At 41.3% G+C, this 19,454-nt stretch overlaps 1 protein-coding gene across 1 annotated transcript in view; it reads right to left on the bottom strand.

Annotated features, from left to right (window-relative positions):
• The window catches only part of KIF13A (kinesin family member 13A), an 818,528-nt gene that overhangs the window by 142,773 nt on the left and 656,301 nt on the right, over positions 1 to 19,454 (bottom strand). The window contains 1 exon segment of the mRNA XM_030211397.1: positions 1,877 to 2,087. Within this exon segment, the coding sequence (XP_030067257.1) occupies positions 1,877 to 2,087 (211 nt within the window).

The following is a 19,454-nucleotide window of genomic DNA, read 5'->3' on the forward strand; positions in this document are numbered from 1 at the left end:
TATTTATAATGAAAAAAAATCAAATTATTTTTTCTCCTACTAGTATAATATTTTCAATGATGTCTGTTTATATGCGCCATGGCTGGTACAAGGGGTGTGACTAATGTGGGTGTGGCTATAATAGGGGCGGTGCCATGTGTGGTGACCCCGCCCACAATGAGTACCGGCACCTTTTTTTCTACAAAAAAAGCACTGCCCAACACCCCCAGCCCACTCTCAGGTTTCCCTCAAACGTCTGACAAGGACATTTCTCTGGTAAGTGAACACTATTTTGCTTTGTGCTTTGGGAACTTAAAAGATTGGGGTTTAAAGGAGGAATTGTAGGTTAGTGATAGGCAGAATAAAAATAGAAAAAAAAAGCAAATTTTATCAACTAATCTCCATAGTCTTTTCCCCTTAGTTTTAAAACTTGAACTTTGTACCACAGATAGCCTCTAGCAGGCACTGCAGCATCTAGTTTAGTAACTTCCCAAACTAGCCTGTCTATCCTTCAGTCCGATGATATTATTTTTGCTCCCAAAAGCTCAATTTCTTTAGTCCATCTAGAGTAGGACAGTTTAAGAACATAAGCATTGCCATACTAGGTCTATCAAACCTAGTTTACTGTTGCCAACAGTGGCCAATCCAGGTCACAAGTACCTGGCAAGATTCCACAAGAGTAAAACAGATTTTGTGCTGCTTATCCTAGAGGTCTATAAAATAATGAATGGAGTAGAACAGGTAGAAGTGAATCGTTTGTTTACTCTTTCCAAAAATACTAGGACTGGGGGCATGCGATGAATCTACAAAGTAGTAAATTTAAAACGAATCGGACCAGAGAATGTGGTAAAGGTGGTTAGCTTAGCAGAGTTTAAAAAAGGTTTGGACGGCTTCCTAAAGGAAAAGTCCATAGACCACTATTAAATTGGACTTGGGGGAAAATCCACTATTCCTGGGATAAGCAGTATAAAATGTTTTGTACTTTTTGGGATCTGCCAGGTATTTGTGACCTGGATTGGCCACTGTTGGAAACAGTATGCTGGGCTTGATGGACCTTTGGTCTGTCCCAGTAAGACAATACTTATGTACAAAGGGTGTAATGTGTAAATTAAATGCTATAATCTGCATGGGAAGTCAGACTGATATGCATCGATACACTATAGTAAATTAGTACAGTAGGAATTGCGCTGCCCAGGACATGTGTAATGTAGAGTCATGTCCTCCAGGCTGAGTGTGAGCCTGTACATAAAACCGTATTCCCATATACACACTTACATACAGACATGAGACGCGGGGTGCGTGAATTATTATTCACCCAGTGAAACTTCTTCATGGGAGAAGACAAGAGACAGAAGCCTTCATCTCAATGCCTTTAGTGCCTAGTGCTTTCATGAGTGACTTGCTGGCTTAGATCCACAGCAACAGGCCAATGCACCTAAAAGGAGCATGCAAACACGCTGCTCTCTTACTAATCTTTTCTTTGTTTATTCGATATGAGTAAAAACTGGTTGATGTTTATGCTAAATTCATGATCCTGTGGGTAGGGAAAGTTCAGTTTGTACCTGTTGTGCACATTTCAGTGAAACTAGAATACGGCAGAAATTGAATATCCCAATGATACTGTGTCATCCTTTCTGCATTTGATGCTTTTAGACATATCGCAACTGTTTCTCCAAGCAAGAAAACAAGATTTTTTTTTTAACATATAAGAGGCATTTTAATAGGTCAGTGGGATTCTGTGTTTCTTTGGTAAGACTTCTAAGCTTTGTTTTGTGTTTGTGCTGAGGCTGAATCCTCTGGAGCAGGTGACACTGCTGTGCTGGGGGGGAGAGAGTGAGACACCACAGGTTTCTGCCCAGTCCGTGGCTTTGTTTGTGTGCTAGCACTGTGGCCTCACCTCTCCTCTGTCCACAGGCTGACCTTCTGCTGTGTGGTCTGGGAGACATACGACAACCTGTCGCCACCATGCTGGTGCTGCCGCTCAGGGGATAACTGCTGACGGAGATGTTCCAGTTCCTGCTCGTACATCAGGCGCTGCTCCTCCAGGGCATTCTGCTTCTCCTCCAAATACTGCTTTTCCAGGACCTGGATAACACTGTGCACTGGGTCTGTAGGAAGACAAATCAGTAAGCCCTTCAGCACCAGCAAAGTACCACCTCCTACAGGCTTGGTATATGCCTTCTCCCCCCCCCCCCTCCGCTGCTTATCTCGGTAAAGTCACTGTGCTCCCCCTGCGTCTGAGTATAAAGTATACTAGTTTTATCATATAAACCTTTTGCTCTTTTCTTCTGTATCCTGTGGTCATGCTCCAGCTGCAAAAGGACAATGCGAAAGCAGGCTTAGTGTGGCAAGAGGTACAGTAGCATTCTGACAAAATACCTGAATACTGGCAGGAGCAGTAGCTAAGGGGCAGGGACTCTCAAAAACTTCAACCTTTAGGGATGGAATAATAATAAAAAAAAAGAACTAAAGAGGGTAATCTCCCAGACTGTGTGTTCAACTGTCACCTTACTCGTGGGCTTCTGACAGAATGCATTACAGATGAACACTTGGCATTGTCTTCACTTTTAGAGGACATAAAAAGACTTGAAGAGGTTCAGAGAAAAGCAATAAAAGTGGTATGGGGTTTGTGCCAGAAGACATACGAGACTTGATGTCCTCAATATGTACACCTTAGAGCAGTGATTCTCAACCCAGTCCTCGGGACACATCAAGTCAGTCAGGTTTTCAAGATATCCACAATGAAAATGCCTGAGATAGATTTGCATATAAAAAAGGCAGTACATGCAAACTTATCACATACATTGTGGAAGATGTTATTATGTTTATTACATAAATATTCTGTTATTAGGATTATTCTCAACTGTATATCGCACTGAACCCTTATTTCAGGGGGAACAGCCATTAATAAGAGTAACATTGACATCCTGAAAACCTGACTGGTTACATGTGTCCCAAGGACTGGGTTGAGAACCTCTGCCTTAGAGGAAAGGAGGGACAGGGGAGATATTTGAAAGAAACAAATTTTTTCCAGAGAAAGGGAAGCAGTAGAAGTGCAGGAGGTTGCAGGGGGGGGGGGGGGGGCAACTGAGGAATAACATCAAGAAGTACTTTTTTGTGGAAAAGGATGGTGGATGCCTGGAATTCTCTCATGAGTAGAGACTAAAAGTTAATGGAATTTAAAAAATGTGTGGGATAAAACAAAAGGATTAAAAAAAAAAGGAATAAAAACAAAAGTTAGCAGTGTTTAGGCAGCAACTGCAGCAGTTGGACAGACCAGTGCTGGACAGACTTCTATGGTCTGTGCCCTGATTAAGGCTAGACAGATCTGGATGAGCTGGAGTGGGCTTCAACAGCAACTCCAGTAGTTGAAAATTAAAGCCTTAGATATGTTTTCCTAATTTAGTCTTATGACTGTATATTTGGTTTAGTTTTTTTTGTACAAGAGTTTTTTTTGCTTGATAACAAAAAATCAGTATGTGTGAGATAAAACTAGAAATGGAGAAGGGAACAAAATCGTAAAAGAACTGAGAACGCGCATATTCGTGCTAACAAGGTACGTGAAAGAAGCAAAAGAAAAAGAGAAAAGGTCACCTCAAACAGGATACCGTGATGCAGGGGCGTAGCCAGACAACAGATTTTGGGTGGGCCTAGGCAATAATTGGGTGGGCACCAAGTGTTCTCCCCCCCCTCCAAAAAAAAAATCTCAGCTGGTGGGAAAACTCTTCTTTCCACCTTGGCAGCAGTATTGCACTGAAAACTGAGCATGCGCAGGTGTCGGTGTCGTGGAGAGTAGCGTTTTTGTTACCATTGGGGAAATCTTCAGCTGGCGGAGCTTGGGATTCCCACCAGTTACTGCTAAACATGTGCTACTGTTGGGTGGGCCTGAGCCATAAATGGGTGGGCCCAGGCCCACCCAAGCCCACCTGTGGCTACGCCACTGTCGTGATGAAAAGGAAAGTCAGAAATCTAAAATGGAGGAGTAACCACTGCAATAAAGTGCGGATTAGGTGTACAAGGGATTAAAAAAAAAAATTGTGAAAGATGTAGGGAAAAACTTATATTGAAAAAGACATCGAAGTGAAAAAGAGAAACAGAGATTCAAAAAATAATTGCTGCAGACAATGTTCACTGCATGACCAGCGCAAAAGAAACAGGCAATTTAAAGACATCAAGAAACTCTTACGTCAGCATGGAGTCTGTGATGTAAGTAAATGAGAAACTGTGTGTGAACAGTGCATAATTAAGTTAAACCAGAGCAAAAAAATACGAGATGGAACATTGATTGACTGCACTTGTTCAGTACCATGTCTGTTTATCATTCCCACCGTAGTCATTCCCTTATCCCTTATTTGTCCTGTTTGTCTGTCCTGATTAGATTGTAAGTTCTGTTGAGCGTTCAAGCATACAGTGCTGCGTACGTCTAGTAGCACTACAGAAATGATAAATAGTAGTAATAGACGGGAATAGGACGCTGCAGGCCTGGAGCTTGTGCAGGCAGGGCCAGCATTAGGGGTGGGCAAACAGGGCAATTGCCCTGGGCCCCATATCACCGGGGGTCCCAAACCTGCCTAATGGTGAAAGAGGGACAATTTGCAAGCAAGCTTTGGGGCTCCCTCCCTAGCATCTGCCCTGGGCGCCATCTTGTCTAGTATCAGCCCTGCATGTATTTTTTTTTTTGTTACATTTGTACCCCGCGCTTTCCCACTCATGGCAGGCTCAATGCGGCAGGCAATGGAGGGTTAAGTGACTTGCCCAGGTCACAAGGAGCTACCTGTGCTGGGAATCGAACTCAGTTCCTCAGTTCCCCAGGACCAAAGTCCACACCCTAACCACTAGGCCACTCCATTCAAAAGCCTCATCTGAGTTTTGGAGGATGGAGGTAGAGTTGTAGCAATGACAAGGGAGAAGGAATCGGGAGATGCTGGATATGGGGGTGGGGGGATGAGATGCTGGGTAGATGGCTGAAGGTTTGTCTAGGACACTCATGAGTCAGCCCCATTTACCAGTCTTGCTCTGACTTACAGAATACATTATTATCTTCACTGCAAAATGCACAAGCCTCATTTATTCCTTTCTCAGTATGACATCACAAACAGCTGAAATGGACTGAGGAATTACAAAGAGTGCATTCCAAACATAATATCAATTTAAAATAGAGGCAAGAAGCCAAACACTTTTCCACACAGTCACTGAATTTCCTCTTTTAAACAGGGTCAAAACATTCATTTGCCATAATCACACAGGAAAAAATGAGAGGACAAGAGAAATGAGAAATAAAAAATGTTTTTCAAATCACATTTTCAAAATTTTTATATTCATATGATGCAACAGAGAATATTCTACAAAAGTTGAAGGCAGCTCAGCTGTGAACAAAAAGTAAAAATCCTTTTGTTCCCATTGCACTTTTGTCTTGCCTTCACTTATAAGCAATACTGTACAGCCAAAAAACATGCATATGACGTTTCACTTTCCACTGCGCCCTTCCAGGCTAGGGTGGCATGCACCGATAGCTCTGGACAACGTTAAGTAATCTGGCAAAGGAACAGCAGGGTAACAAAAAACATGCTTGGCCATTCAGGATCACATGCATGTACAGGGAAGTTTACATTATTTTTATTTATTTTTTTAATTTTTGTTACATTTGTACCCCGCGCTTTCCCACTCATGGCAGGCTCAATGCGGCTTACATATACATGCTTAAGCAAGGCAATACAGAAGACAATACTCCTTCCCTAATCAATACTTCCTATATCGATGACCCCTCCATGCAATCAAACATCCAATCATTTGTGTGAAGTGGGAGGCATTGCAAAACATGGCCCTCTGCACCTTGCAAGGCTGTATTCACTGGTGCTTTTCCATTACTCTAGTGATTTGCCTCTGAACTGGATAAACACCGTCACGAGGGTTTTCCTCAAAGCCTAGCATCTGTGCTGAATGCTCATCTGTATTCTCTGTATGTCACCTATTATTTATTTATGACATTTACATCCTACATTATCCCAAACAAGTTTGAGCTCAACGAGGCTCACACTGTAACAGAAACAACTGATAACCAGTCTTAGTTACATAGAGAATGCAGTGTCAAATCCAGATAATATCGATTATACAATCAAATTTTGTGAAAAACATTGTGATAAACCAGAATAGTATGTGATGGAGTCATAATTGTTGCAACCTGTAGATTATATATTGGATTGGCTGCTTCTGTCATTGAAAACTGTCATTGCCATTGCTTCTTGAACTTACTGTAATTTGTGTTATATTCTGTACATTATAATGCTTTATTCACTTTATTGTTTATTTGTAAGCCACATTGAACTGAGTCTATTTCAGGCTAATGTGGGGTATAAATGTCATGAATAAATAAAAAAATAAAATAAATGATCTTATCAGGTATGTTTATAGCAATTTGTGAAATATGAAATATTCAGTAATGTGACATAGGGGCTCATTTTCAAAGCACTTAGCCTTCCAAAGTTCCATAGGTTTCCATGGAACTTTGGCAGGCTAAGTGCTTTAAAAATATGACTTATAATTGCTTAGGCAAGGAATTCCATTTCTTAGTACATTGATAGGAGAATCCAGCAGAGTGAATTGTTTTATATTTAATTTTGTTGCAGTGTGGGAAGTGTAAGACAAGGAAGTCTTTGATGGATTTCTTATTGTACAATTCACATAAGTGTTACTATATCCAATGGATGGCTTCACATGTTAACCTTGCATAGGTACTCTATAATGAACACTGCTTTAAAAACAATCAAGAAATGTATTAAGTTATGTCCAATAAAAAAAGGTATCATCTTATTTCCTTTCCATGTTTTATTTTGTTTGATTTCTATTGATAAAACAAACAAAAGAACCCCCCCTCCCCGCCTGCATTGATGAGGATTTCCACAATAACTGGTTGCAGCTGAAAGCAGACCATATGCTCCAACTTATACCCTGCTTGCCTCGGCTTCACAACTGGGATTCCGAGTTCAAAACTGTTGTGGCTTCAATTCTAAACTAAATGTTAAGCCTTTTTCTTAGTCTGAATACTTAATGTCTGGTACAGTGGTGTCATCCTATAGTAAAGTAAGTTGAGCATGGAAAAACACATCTGGATGTATTTTACTGATGATGCATGCAACTGGACATATTTATTCCACTTACACCACTGCTGGTTCTGGAATGCTTGCTCTTTCCGGTCACAGAAAAGCCAGGCGCAAAGCAATGTCTGCAAATACAGGATTAAATCCTTCTCTTTGCTTAACATCCAAGTAAGGTGAACGGAGCTACCTGTTAATACCATCTATATTTACTGGTAAATTCTAAACTAGACCTGCAAATATGGACTTCGGGTTTAACAAAGCTCAAAACAATTTCTCTTAAATTTAAGGGATTTAGGCTCATTTCTTAACTGCATATAAAAGGGATAATTTTATAATAGGAAAACTATGAAAATTTCCCATAACACACCTATGGCTATGTCTTATAATGCACTTAAATGTATGTGCCTTTTAAAAAATAGTCAAAAATCAGGTTTGTTGAATGCCTGCGAGTTCATTACTAATAACGACTAACGAATGTAACAATGTTTGTTGTGCATTTGTGTAGGTTTATATAGTTTGATTTTATCATCTGCAATTTGTTGTCTTAAATATATAACAAGAGGGCGGAGGAAATGGCAGTTCCTCGTCTTAATAAATGCCTAGGATTTTTAGAGAAGAGGTTATTATAACTTGTGATCCTACTATGAATATTGGATGGCTTTATTGAAGTGAAGTTTTTCTATTAAACATCAAAGCAAAATTTCTTCCCACTCCCTCCTCTAAAAACAAAAATGTAACTTGAATTACTTTCAGTAATAAAGGTCTTGAGCTGGAAAAAAATTTTACAATCTTGACCTCAAGGGACTGTGGTAAATTCAATGTACAAAGTAATCTGTCTCTTTTTTTTTTTTTTAACAAATTACAAAAAATCAGGAAGAACAAATCCAACAAACCAAGTTAAACCATAAACTCACTATAATAAACTTGGGTTCAAAATAATTTAATTTTTTTTTTTTTACCAGTTTTTGAACACGTGTGTGTCTGGAAACAAAAGTGAATTTATTTTTGACTTGCTACACCTTTTCCACCACCGATGGTCAGTCTACTCATAGCACGAGAGGTGCTTTACAGACTTTCTCTTCATGCATTACTTGACACTGCTCAGCATTAGAGGAGCACTCTCGTGCAACTTTAAAACCTTGGTTGCAGCTCTGGTGCAAACACTCAATGACTTGAGGCCACAGGGCTGGGGAAAGTATCCTGATGAAGACTCCCCACACCAAAGAGGGATCAGAACAGAGTCACCTGATGTGCATCATAAGCTCCACCTATTGACACAGGTAAGCCAGTCAGCACAACAGATGTAACCATATGGAGGATTTAATTTGAAAAGAAATACTAGGGCACAAACCGCTACAAAGCACACCACAGAAAAGAATGCATACCTTGAAACTGTCTGTGGCGGGAGAGGAAGTGACGTCACGCTACTGAATGGAGCAGTGAGAACGAAGCTCCCGCTGATCAGCACTAAAAAAAGCATTTAAGTAGCGATCCTTACCCCTCCAATCGGCTGAAAAGTATAGCGACTGACTGGTGAATAAGAACGAAATCAAATGATGTCGCAAGCGAAGGCAAAACTGCCGGACCTAGCAGCGTTCTCATATCAGCAACAGAAAGGGAGAACGGAACAAAATGGCGCTCGCAGCACGAGGGAAGAACATGAAAACACAGAACGAGCACGCGAAGAGCCTTCAAATGAAAGAATGGAGGTAGAACCAGAAATATGGGCGAAGCTCTGCTCATGGTTTCAAGAGATTAAAACGGACCTCAAAGAAGTGCGAAGGGACTTTGCCCAACTGAGCGCGGAGCTGCGAGGGGAAATAACTGAGCTGGGAAATCGAGTCCTGGAGGTAGAGAATGAGCAAGAGGAGCAGGGAGAAGCGTTAAAAGCTATGGAGCAACAATTGGAAGAGAGGAAAAATGAAGCTAGATACCTCATAGACAAAGTGGAGGATCTAGAGAATAGAAGCAGACGCTCCAATATAAGAATTCGGGGAGTTCCTGAGGTACCTGAATTTAACAATTGTGAAGAGGTGGTGAGATCCATTGCAGCGCAATTATTATCTAATGAATCTGAATGCTATGATAAAACAACCATAAGCATTGAACGTGCCCATAGGGCATTGGGTGTACGAAGACAAAACCAGCCGAAAGATATAGTGGCATGCTTTACAAACTTCACAGTGAAAGAAGCAGTGATGAAGAAGGCAAGAGGGGGGCCCCTATAACTTGGGAGAGCTACCCGATTGAACTATACCAGGACATATCAGCATTAACCCTTAAACGAAGGGGAGAACTCCGTCCGTTGACTGCACAGCTGAGAGATGAAGGAATATCATATAAATGGCAGTACCCATTTGCCCTAACCTTTTTTCAAGAGGGAAAGCAAAGGAGAGTGGCGTCAATTGAGGAAGCGCAGGAGTATCTGAAACGAAGGGAGACGGCAGAGGATCCTCCACAGGATGGGCAAGGAGCGGTAGTCTGCCCTCCAAAACCTAAATGGCAAAGGGTATCACAAGGCCGAGGGCGCCTCCGACGGCAACTATCGGGCAAGCAAGTGCATTCACGAACGGGAAAATGAGATGGACAACAGAATGACTGGATGATCGATCACTGGAACAGGTTGGCAAAGAACTATGTCAATAGGAGGGGAAGGAGAAGTCACTAGAGCGAGCTGTGAGACGGGAGATGACGTCACTCCTCTCAGCTAGAGGCATGGGCCCAAAGGAGAATGGGTCATGCCCTTTGTGTGAAAGGGGGGGAAGGGGGGGAGGGGAGGGGGGGGGGTCTAGAGGGGAGTATCTGGTGGTTGCTGACTAGGCTAGCATATAGGGGAAAGAAATGTATAACATGTTTCAATGTGTGACATGGAATGTTAAGGGCCTCAATTCGCCCATTAAGCGTAAGCGCATATATACAGAACTGTTAAAAATGAAAGGTGATATAATTATGCTGCAAGAAACGCATGTAAAAAAATGTCATGAGAAAATGTTAGCCTACAAAAGATATCCAGTAATGTACCACGCTGCGAACAGGCAACATCATAAAAAGGGAGGAGTGTTGGTGGCCTTCTCAGATAAACTGCCATGGCGCATTATTAAAACAGTAGAAGATAAGGGAGGCAGATATCTTATGGTGATAGCCTCACTGTATAATACTCACTATACATTTATGACAGTGTATGCACCCAATGAAGGGCAAGGTAAATTTATAGAAGAACTTGAAACAGTGATACAAGAAAACATGCAAGGCCAATTATTATTGGGTGGGGATTTCAATCTGACCCTGAACCCGATGATGGATAATTCAAAAGGGGAGGCGGGATATGCTAGAAAAGATAGAGAAAAGATCTCCAGTTTTATGCATAGATGGGGTCTAATAGACTTATGGAGGGTGTCACACATGCAGGAAAAAGACTATACATACTATTCAGCACCACATAATTCATACTCAAGGATTGATCTCTGGCTTGGGGATGGGCTGGTGACCAGAGCTATAAAAAAAATATCAATAGGCATTCGTATATGGTCTGACCATGCTCCAGTCCAGCTGACTATTGGGAGTGGACATTCAGAGGGAGGTAGAAAGTACTGGAGGATGGATGAAGCTTTATTACATGACCCAGAGACTGTGGGAAAGGTGGAGCAATACATAAAAGATTACATTGAGTTTAATGACGTGGCAGAAGTCCGCCCAGAGAGCCTTTGGGAGGGGTTAAAGGTGGTATTGAGAGGGCAGTTGATCTCCCTTAGGGCCCACTTAACTAAACAAAAAGCAGCCAAAGAGAGAGAACTTAGAAAGGGGATAGCCCAGCTAGAGCAGCAACATAAGGCGAAACCTGAAGATATAAATCTCCAGAATGAACTTCATAAATTTAAAATGCAGCTTAATGAGCTGCAGTTGGCAGAAATGGCGAGTCAATTGCAACAAGTCCAACAGGAGCAATATGAGCTGGGGGATAAAGCAAGTAGATTGCTAGCAAACAAGCTGAAAAAGCAGATGACACGAAACCATATTCATAGTATTAAAACACAACAAGGCCAGGCAGTCACGGAAACAGGGGATATACAAGAGATTCCATAAATTTTACACAAGCCTCTATAAATCAGAAGTGGACGCTACAGCTGGGGAGATAACTACATATCTACAGGGGGTAGAGCTACCACAATTGACACAGGGAGAAAGAGAGTGCTTATCGGAGCCAATAGGAATAGAAGAGATAAAGGAAGCAATTAAAAATTTACCACATGCCAAGGCTCCAGGCCTGATGGGTATCCAGCAAGATTTTATAAGCTATATGCATCCCTGTTGGCCCCACTTTTGTGGAGACTGTTTCTGGCGTATGATCAGGCACAAGAGTTGCCCTATACATGGCGGCTGGCGGCAGTCACTCTTCTGCTTAAGCCGGGGAAGGACCCACAAGAATGTGGGTCATATAGACCTATCTCCCTACTAAATGTAGATTATAAAATATTTACAAAAATACTAGCTAGCAGACTACAGGTGATGATGCCCAGACTGGTACATGAGGATCAAGTGGGATTTATTGCAGGACGTCAGGCATATGACAATACTAGGTGCTTACAACATCTCACAGCAGGTCGGTGATGAACAGGTACCGGCAGTTGTTCTCTCGGTGGACGCAGAAAAGGCGTTCGACCGAGTAGAATGGCCTTTTCTCTTTGCGACACTTGAGAAGATTGGAGTGGGGGGGAGATTTCTAAAATGGCTGCAGATCTTATATCAGGCTCCCCTGGCGATTTTGAAAGTAAATGGGTCTTATTCTGAGCCAATACATCTTAAGAGAGGTACTAGACAAGGATGTGCAGTGTCACCATTGCTGTTCGCACTAACAATGGAGCCATTAGCATGCACTATCAGAAAGGAGGAAGGAGTTAAGGGGATACTGCGTGGGAAAAGGGAACATAAACTAATGTTATTTGCAGACGACATCCTGTTGACGCTGACAAGCCCAGATACCTCCATAAAGCAGGCTATAGAGATAATGAAACAATATGGGGCACAATCGGGCTTTAAGGTAAATATTAATAAAACAGAGATTCTAAATCTCACAGTACCGAAGCAGGAGGTAGTACGGCTCAAAGCTGAGCTCCCCTTTATATGGGCCAATAAGTCTATAAGGTATCTCGGAATACAGGTAACCCTAAGTTGGAGGAATTGTATGAGGCCAATTATCCTCAGAAAGTGAAAGAACTATTTGGTGAACTGGATAGATGGGAAGGTTTAAATATATCCTGGACGGGGCGCATTAATGCGATAAAAATGATTATTTTGCCAAAGATCCTATATCTCTTTATGGCATTACCCATCCCTATCCCACAAAGCTTTTTCAAGCACTTAAACAGAAAACTGTTTGCTTTTATATGGCGGAAGAGACCACCGAGGGTGAAACGCAATATTATGTACCAACCAAAAGAGAGAGGAGGGATGGGAGTGCCTAATTTCCTATTATACTACCAGGCTGCCCAATTAAGAATTTTAGCCGATTGGCACCCGGCGGTTACTAAGAAATGGCTGCACTGGGAAAGAGCATGGATGGGAATGAGAGAAATAGGAGACATTCTATGGTCAACGGAAAAGGAGCTGGGGAGTTTTAGTAGAAGGGTACCCATAGGAATTAGGCACATTCTAACCACATGGCATCAAATTAGGAGGAAATGGTTTCCGGAAAGAAAATACTTTCACAAGACAGGAATAGGAGGGCTCCTGGGTTTCCGCTTGGAGGGTCAGAAATTAGTTATAAACATTGGGCACGTGCAGGGCTATACACTCTGGGTCAATTATGGGATGAGGACAAAGTGGTAGACTTTCCAATATTGCAGGAGGAATACGGGCTGCAAGCCAGAGATCAAGTCTATTACTGTTGTATCCGTAATTATATCCTTAGCAAGGCACGAGAGGAGTTGGAACTGGGAAAAACATTTAGAAAATGCATTAGAGAAGGGCGGGGGCAGAGGGAGCATATCGCGTTATATCTAGCGTTGTTAAGTCATACTGACCCCCAAACAATATATGTGAATAGATGGGAAACAGCATTGCAAACTACAATAACTAAAGACTGCTGGAAGAGAGGATATAGGTATCTCTTTAAACCATCTTTGGCTCAGAGTGCAATGAGAATGGATATAAGATATATTACTGGTGGTATTATACGCCAGAAAGACTGCATCGTATATATCCAGAGGTATCGGCAGACTGTTGGCGAAATTGTGGAGAGAAGGAACATTTATGCACATCTGGTGGGAATGTCCCAGAATAATGGAATATTGGAAGACAGTTATCTCAACAATTTCTAAAGTGATTCAGCAACCCTTCCCATGCAAGCCCGAAAATTGTTTGCTCCATATCAAACCGGGCTCAACGACGGGGGTACAGCATAAGCTGGCGACACAATATCTGGTCGCGGCAAAAATTGCTATAGCAAGAAATTGGAAAAAACAACAGTCGCCGGATATGCAAAAAGTATTGCAGAGAGTGGACTTTTTGTATCAAATGGCCAAACTGACAGCTATCAGAAGAGGAAGAATGGGACCCTTTGGCAAATTATGGCAGTCCTATGAACAGTTTAAAGAACAGCAAGAAGCACCACCATGATACGGGAGGGAGGGAGGGAGGAGGGGGAGGGTGGGACGGGAAGGTATAGGGATAGTTTCAGATGTTAGACAAGTAAATCAAGCATGATATGTAATGTTGTTTTATTATCTGTTTTTTTTTTTTTTTTTGCTTGTTGTAATTAAGATAAATCTATACCAATAAAAAAAAGATGGAAAAAAAGAAACTGTCTGTGGCCGTTCTCTTGCAGCCCTACACAGACTCTAATTCCCAATTTTCCTCTGGTGTCGCCCACCCAAAACAGAACTGGTTTGCACACTCTCTCTCAATTGGGCCCATTTTAAATCAAAACGTAGAGGAAATTTTATAAGGTATTCTTAAATCCTGAAACAAACATATGTCCCTACTGTTAATCATCTGCCAGACACCAAACCTTCACCAATGCCCCCAATTTATAGCTTCACGGTGGATCTTGACCTAGGTTTATTCCAAAATGACATTTTACTAGACTATCTCTCCTGTTCTTCTATGGTTAATTTCAGTGCATAAAATGCCTCCCAAGCAGCCGATAGCATGGTTTACTCTTCATACAGAGCTCGAGCTTGCATCCCAGGGGCAGAGTGCGGGGGAAGAGAACCTAACATCACTGCCTCCAACTGTGATCCGATTGGTTTATCCTCCCACTGCCGCCCAGAGAACCAATAACTTCCTTGACAGAATAAGAAGGCATGAAGGTATAACTGAAAAACCAGAAAATTAACTCCCCCAGTATCCTTATACAGTTTTAACTTTACCAGTGCAACTCTCAGCGTCTCTGTTTCTAAAGGACCCTGGATAATACAGCATCCAGTTCTAACAGGAAACAATGGAGAAAGTAATAGGCAGAATGTCCAAAACACAATTAATTTTTGGAACTATCTTGATGGCCTCTACTCTACCCCACCAAGTCAAGAACAACAGATTCTATTTAGTAGTAACTCCTGTTGCTAAGGGCCGCACATTTTCTGCATTCTTTTCCAAGGTGTCTTCCACATTCCTCCAAAATCATACCCCAGGATACAGTAAATGATCTTTAACCCACTGAAAGAGATACAAGCAAAGTGAATCTTGTGAAACAAACATTCAAAAGCAAAACTGCTGACTTGGACCAATTAAGTTTACAGCCAGCGATTTTCAAAAAGGTATCAGTAATACGCAAATACAAAATGTTATCGGCATACAAGGACAATTTATATTTAGTCCTTTTACAGAAGAAACCCTGAATAGCCTCATTTTGGGGAAGGGACAGAGCTAAAGGCTCTACAGCAGTGCATTCCAAACCTGGTCCTGGAGGCACCCCAGCCAGTCAGGTTTTCAGGATATCCACAATGAATATGCATGAGAGAGATTTGCATGCACTGGAGGCAGTGTATTCAAATCTCTCATGAATATTCATTGTGGGTATCTTGAAAACCTGACCGGCTGGGGTGCCTCTAGGCAATAAAACAAAGTAGAGACAACAAGAGTAGCAACTCTAGGAGTATTTGTGAAAAAATTCCACATAACTAATTGTCCAGGAGAAATCAAGGTTTTCTCCTGGACAATTATCTGTGTGGGATTTTTTTGCATATATTCCCAGAGAGCTGCTACTCTTGTTGTCTCTTCTACTTTGTTTTATTGCCTTTGTGTTCCCGTAGAGGTGGTTTCCTGCTCTCCTTGTTCTGAGGTGCCTTTAGGACCAGGTTTGGGAACCACTGCTCTACAGTCAAATCAAAAGAAGTGGTGAGAGGGTACAGCCCTGCCGGGTTCTTCTATGTAGGCTTTTTCTACGCCTCTTAATAAAGAATATCTCCTTGCTACTATAACTCTGTATTGGAACTGCACAGCACAACAAAATTCAAAAACAGAAAACTGAGATAAATAGTACCCTGGGTTAGAGAAACTATAGCCAAAACAACACCATCAGGACTACGCATTAAAAATGTATCAACTTCGTCCTCGGCACCCTATTACATATGCGTTTATCGCTTCCTCCTCAAAACCACACACCAGCACACACTCCCTGTTCTATACATACGCAACATTCTTACAGCATCTCCCCATTTGCTTCAGCTTCCTTAGTCTACATTCCCCTACACACAAACATTCATCCTACACGCACTCATACTGCACCTCTGATAACCCCAAAAAGAAACTAATAAGCAAACATTTGAAAGAGACAATGTAGAGAACAGATCTGGATATCCATGGGGAGATCTTCTTATCCAGAAATTTGCAGTGGCCACCTCCCCAAACTGATGTTGTCTCCACCGTCACACTGTTCGTGAGAATCTTATAACTTAATTCTACATCTGCAGTTCTAGTCAGCCACAGTGACACCTCGCAAACTCTCAATTCACTACCTTGGAAAACCTAGCATTTCCTAGATGTTTTCCTTTAATTTTACTAGCTTCTCAAAGTCGCATGTCGTGTTGTGAATAATCAACCCCATTTATGCAGGAAAGAACAATCTATATCGTGCTCCAACTTCTTAAGGTGGTCCCTTCAAGGCCAGAAATTGTTTGCACTGTGGCACTGTGTTTTTAGTTAAGTCTGGTACACAGAAAGAGTGTAGCCTTATGAATCAGCAGTGCCTTCAACTTTGCTCATTTTAGTATTTGTAATGCTTGGGGTACTATAGGCTGCAAGTATTTACTGTGAACTCTATAGGAAGGGAGTGGTGCACCCCCCTCAACTTCCAGAGGCTACTCAAACTGAAGATCAAGGAGTTTTGTCAAAAATATCTGCAAAAATGAGATTGAATCTGCACCCTCAACTCTCTCCAGTAAGCCCAAAAATTCTGCTCCAGTATCAGGATAGTTTGCACTTGTTTCTGTGAAGTTTTAACGAGAGTATCATGGAGGTTGAGGCCCAGTAAACAGGACTTGTAGAACAGCAATTTCTTGCTGCATACCTGTTCGCGCATCTCAAATTTTTTTCAATAGATCCTTTATCTGAACTAACTCCACCATTACTATGTGCAGGGTCACTTTTTGTTCTTTGGGCCCTACCAATTTAATTGGGGATGGCAGATATTGCTTGGCCTATTCAACTCCTTGCAAGCTTAATGCATCAAAGTCCAATTTACCAGGCTTAACAACTGTCATGTTAACACATTAATGGAAAAACTGCAAGTGAATTCACTGATGAGCTGAAGAGGAGAATTTCTAGGAAATTCTATTAGGAGCCCTCAAGGCAGCCATCATGAACGTGGCACTCTAGCATCCCCCTGGACTGTTGCTTTTTAACTTATTTTTAAATGATTTGGAAATGGAAATAAGTGAAGTGATCAAATTTGCTGATGACACAAATATTAAAAGTTGTTAAATTGCATGAGGAATGTGAGAAACTGTAGGAGGACCTTGTGAGATTAGGACTGGCATCCAAATAGCAGATGAAATTTAATATACACGTCCAAGGTGAAGCACATAGGGAATAATAAATTTGTTAGGTTTCACATTAGGAGTCACTACCAAAGAAAAAAGAATCACGTCATCAAAAAAGACATAGTGGAACTGGAAAAGGTACAGAGAAGGGAAATGAAAATGATAAATGGGATGGGACTTTTCTATGAGGACAGGTTAAAACAGCTTGGGCTTCGCAGTTAGAGCTTCTCAGCTTGGAGAAGAGACAGCTGAGGGGAGATATGATAGAGGTCTATAAAATACTGAGTGGAGTGGAACAGGTAGATATGAATCGCTTATTTACTCTTTCCAAAAATACTCGGACTAGGGGGCACGCAATGAAGCTACTAAATAGTAAATTTTAAATGATTCGGAGAAAATATTTCTTTACTCATTGAATAATTAAACTCTGAAATTCGTTGCCAGAGAATGTGGTACAAGCAGATAGCTTAGCAGTGTTTAAGAATGGTTTGGATAATTTCCTAAAAGTCCATAAGCCATTATTAAAATGAATTTGGGAAAATCCACTGCATATTCTAGGATAAGCATAAAATCTGTTTTGCAGTTCTGGGATCTTGCCAGGTACCTGTGACCTGGATTGGCCACTTCTGGAAACAGGATGCTGGCCTTGATGGACCTTCGGCAATGCTTATGTTCTTATGGACAACACACTGAAATCTTCTGTTCAATGTGTGGCAGCAGCGGCCAAAAAACCAACAGTAAATTAGGAATTCTTAAGAAAGAAATCGAGAATGAAACTAAGAACATCATCATGTTCCTGTATCACTCCACCGTGCAACTGCAACTTGAATACTGTGTTCAATTCTTGTCACTGCATCTCAAAAAAGATATAGAGGAATTAGAAAAGGTACAAAAAAAGAGCAACTAAAATGATTAAGGGGATGGAACGCCTTTCATATTAAGCAAGGCTAAAGAGATTAGGGCTCTAGAAGGCTGAGGGGTAATGTGTTAGAGGTCTACAAAATCCTGAATGGAGTGAAATGGGTAAACACGATTTGTTTGTTTACTCTTTCAAGTACAGACTAGGGGCACGCCATGAAGTTACACAGTAATATCTGAAACAAATAGAACATATTTTTTTCGCTCAACGCACAGTTAAATAGTTTATGTAGCTGTGTTTAAAAAAGGTTTGGTCAAATTCCTGAAGGAAAAGTCCATAAACTGTTATTAAGACAGACCTGGGGAAAGCCACTGCTTATTCCTGGGGTAGGTAGCATGGAATCTTGCTATTTTGGGGGGGATTCTCCAGGTATTTGTAACCAGGATTGACCCACTTTGGAAACAGGATATTAGGCTAGATGGACCTCTGGTCTGTTCTAGTATGGCAATTCTTATGTTTAATTATCAAAATGCCTCTAAGAAACCTAAAAATTAAATTTTAATATCTTGCAGGATACTTGGGGGGATGCAATATTTTATTTGACTAAAAACTAATTAATAATACTGCTTATTGTATGAGGTTTCAGGGTCTCATTATTTCTATTATATGCATAAAGTTTCAGCAAGGTTTAAAGTTGCAAAAAGCAATGCTTGAATGGCTGTAGCATCCTAAGAACATGTGAGCAAGCTGGTTACATAGCTAACAAAATAGACATGAGAACTATCAAAACAAGGAAAATTGTGGTGTTACTCAGGGCCCAACATAAAAGTTTCTTAACACAAATATCTAAGGGTGGATTATTTCCTTCTGAAATTCAAAGTCCTAGTTCTAAAGCTCTACTCAAGTCCAAGGTAATCACAATCTCCACATCTTGGCTCCTGAGAATACCCACAGGGAAGGAGGGTGTAGCTGCATAGCTTCTCAAACACAATTTCTACACTGATGCAAAAATACAGAGCAGGGAAAAGACAAATAGTTACGTGGTTCTTTGACAGCCAGGGAAAGGTGGGTAATAAACTCCTAAAATAATCATGTGATTATATGTTGGAAGAGGGGGGAAGAGTTCATAAATTAAAAACTTTTGGTTGGCGGTGGAAGGGTGGCAACAAGAACTATTTTGTGACTACTTCATTTAGTCTGCACTAAATTTTGATGAATCTGTGTCTGTCAGAACATAGGAGTGCAAGAGATACAGGAATCTGCCACAAAGTCAGTCAAGTCTACAGAGAGAAATTATTTTTATAATGCTGAAGCAAAAGGTATGCAAGAATACATTCTTACCGCCTTCCTGCTGTCTCCACTGGTGACTTGTGATAGTGAGCAGGAAGGGCGGTGTCTAAATTCAAAAAGGCATAGACAAGCACAGCAGATCTCTGAGGGAGAGGAAGGGATTGTAGAGCTTAGTGGTTGGTATGGATGGGCAGACTGGACTGGCGAGATGGTATTTACCTGCCATCATTTTCTATCCATCCAATGTTCAGT

The sequence above is a fragment of the Microcaecilia unicolor genome, chromosome 1 (assembly GCF_901765095.1).
Source record: "Microcaecilia unicolor chromosome 1, aMicUni1.1, whole genome shotgun sequence".
NCBI classification, from domain to species: Eukaryota; Metazoa; Chordata; class Amphibia; order Gymnophiona; family Siphonopidae; genus Microcaecilia; species Microcaecilia unicolor.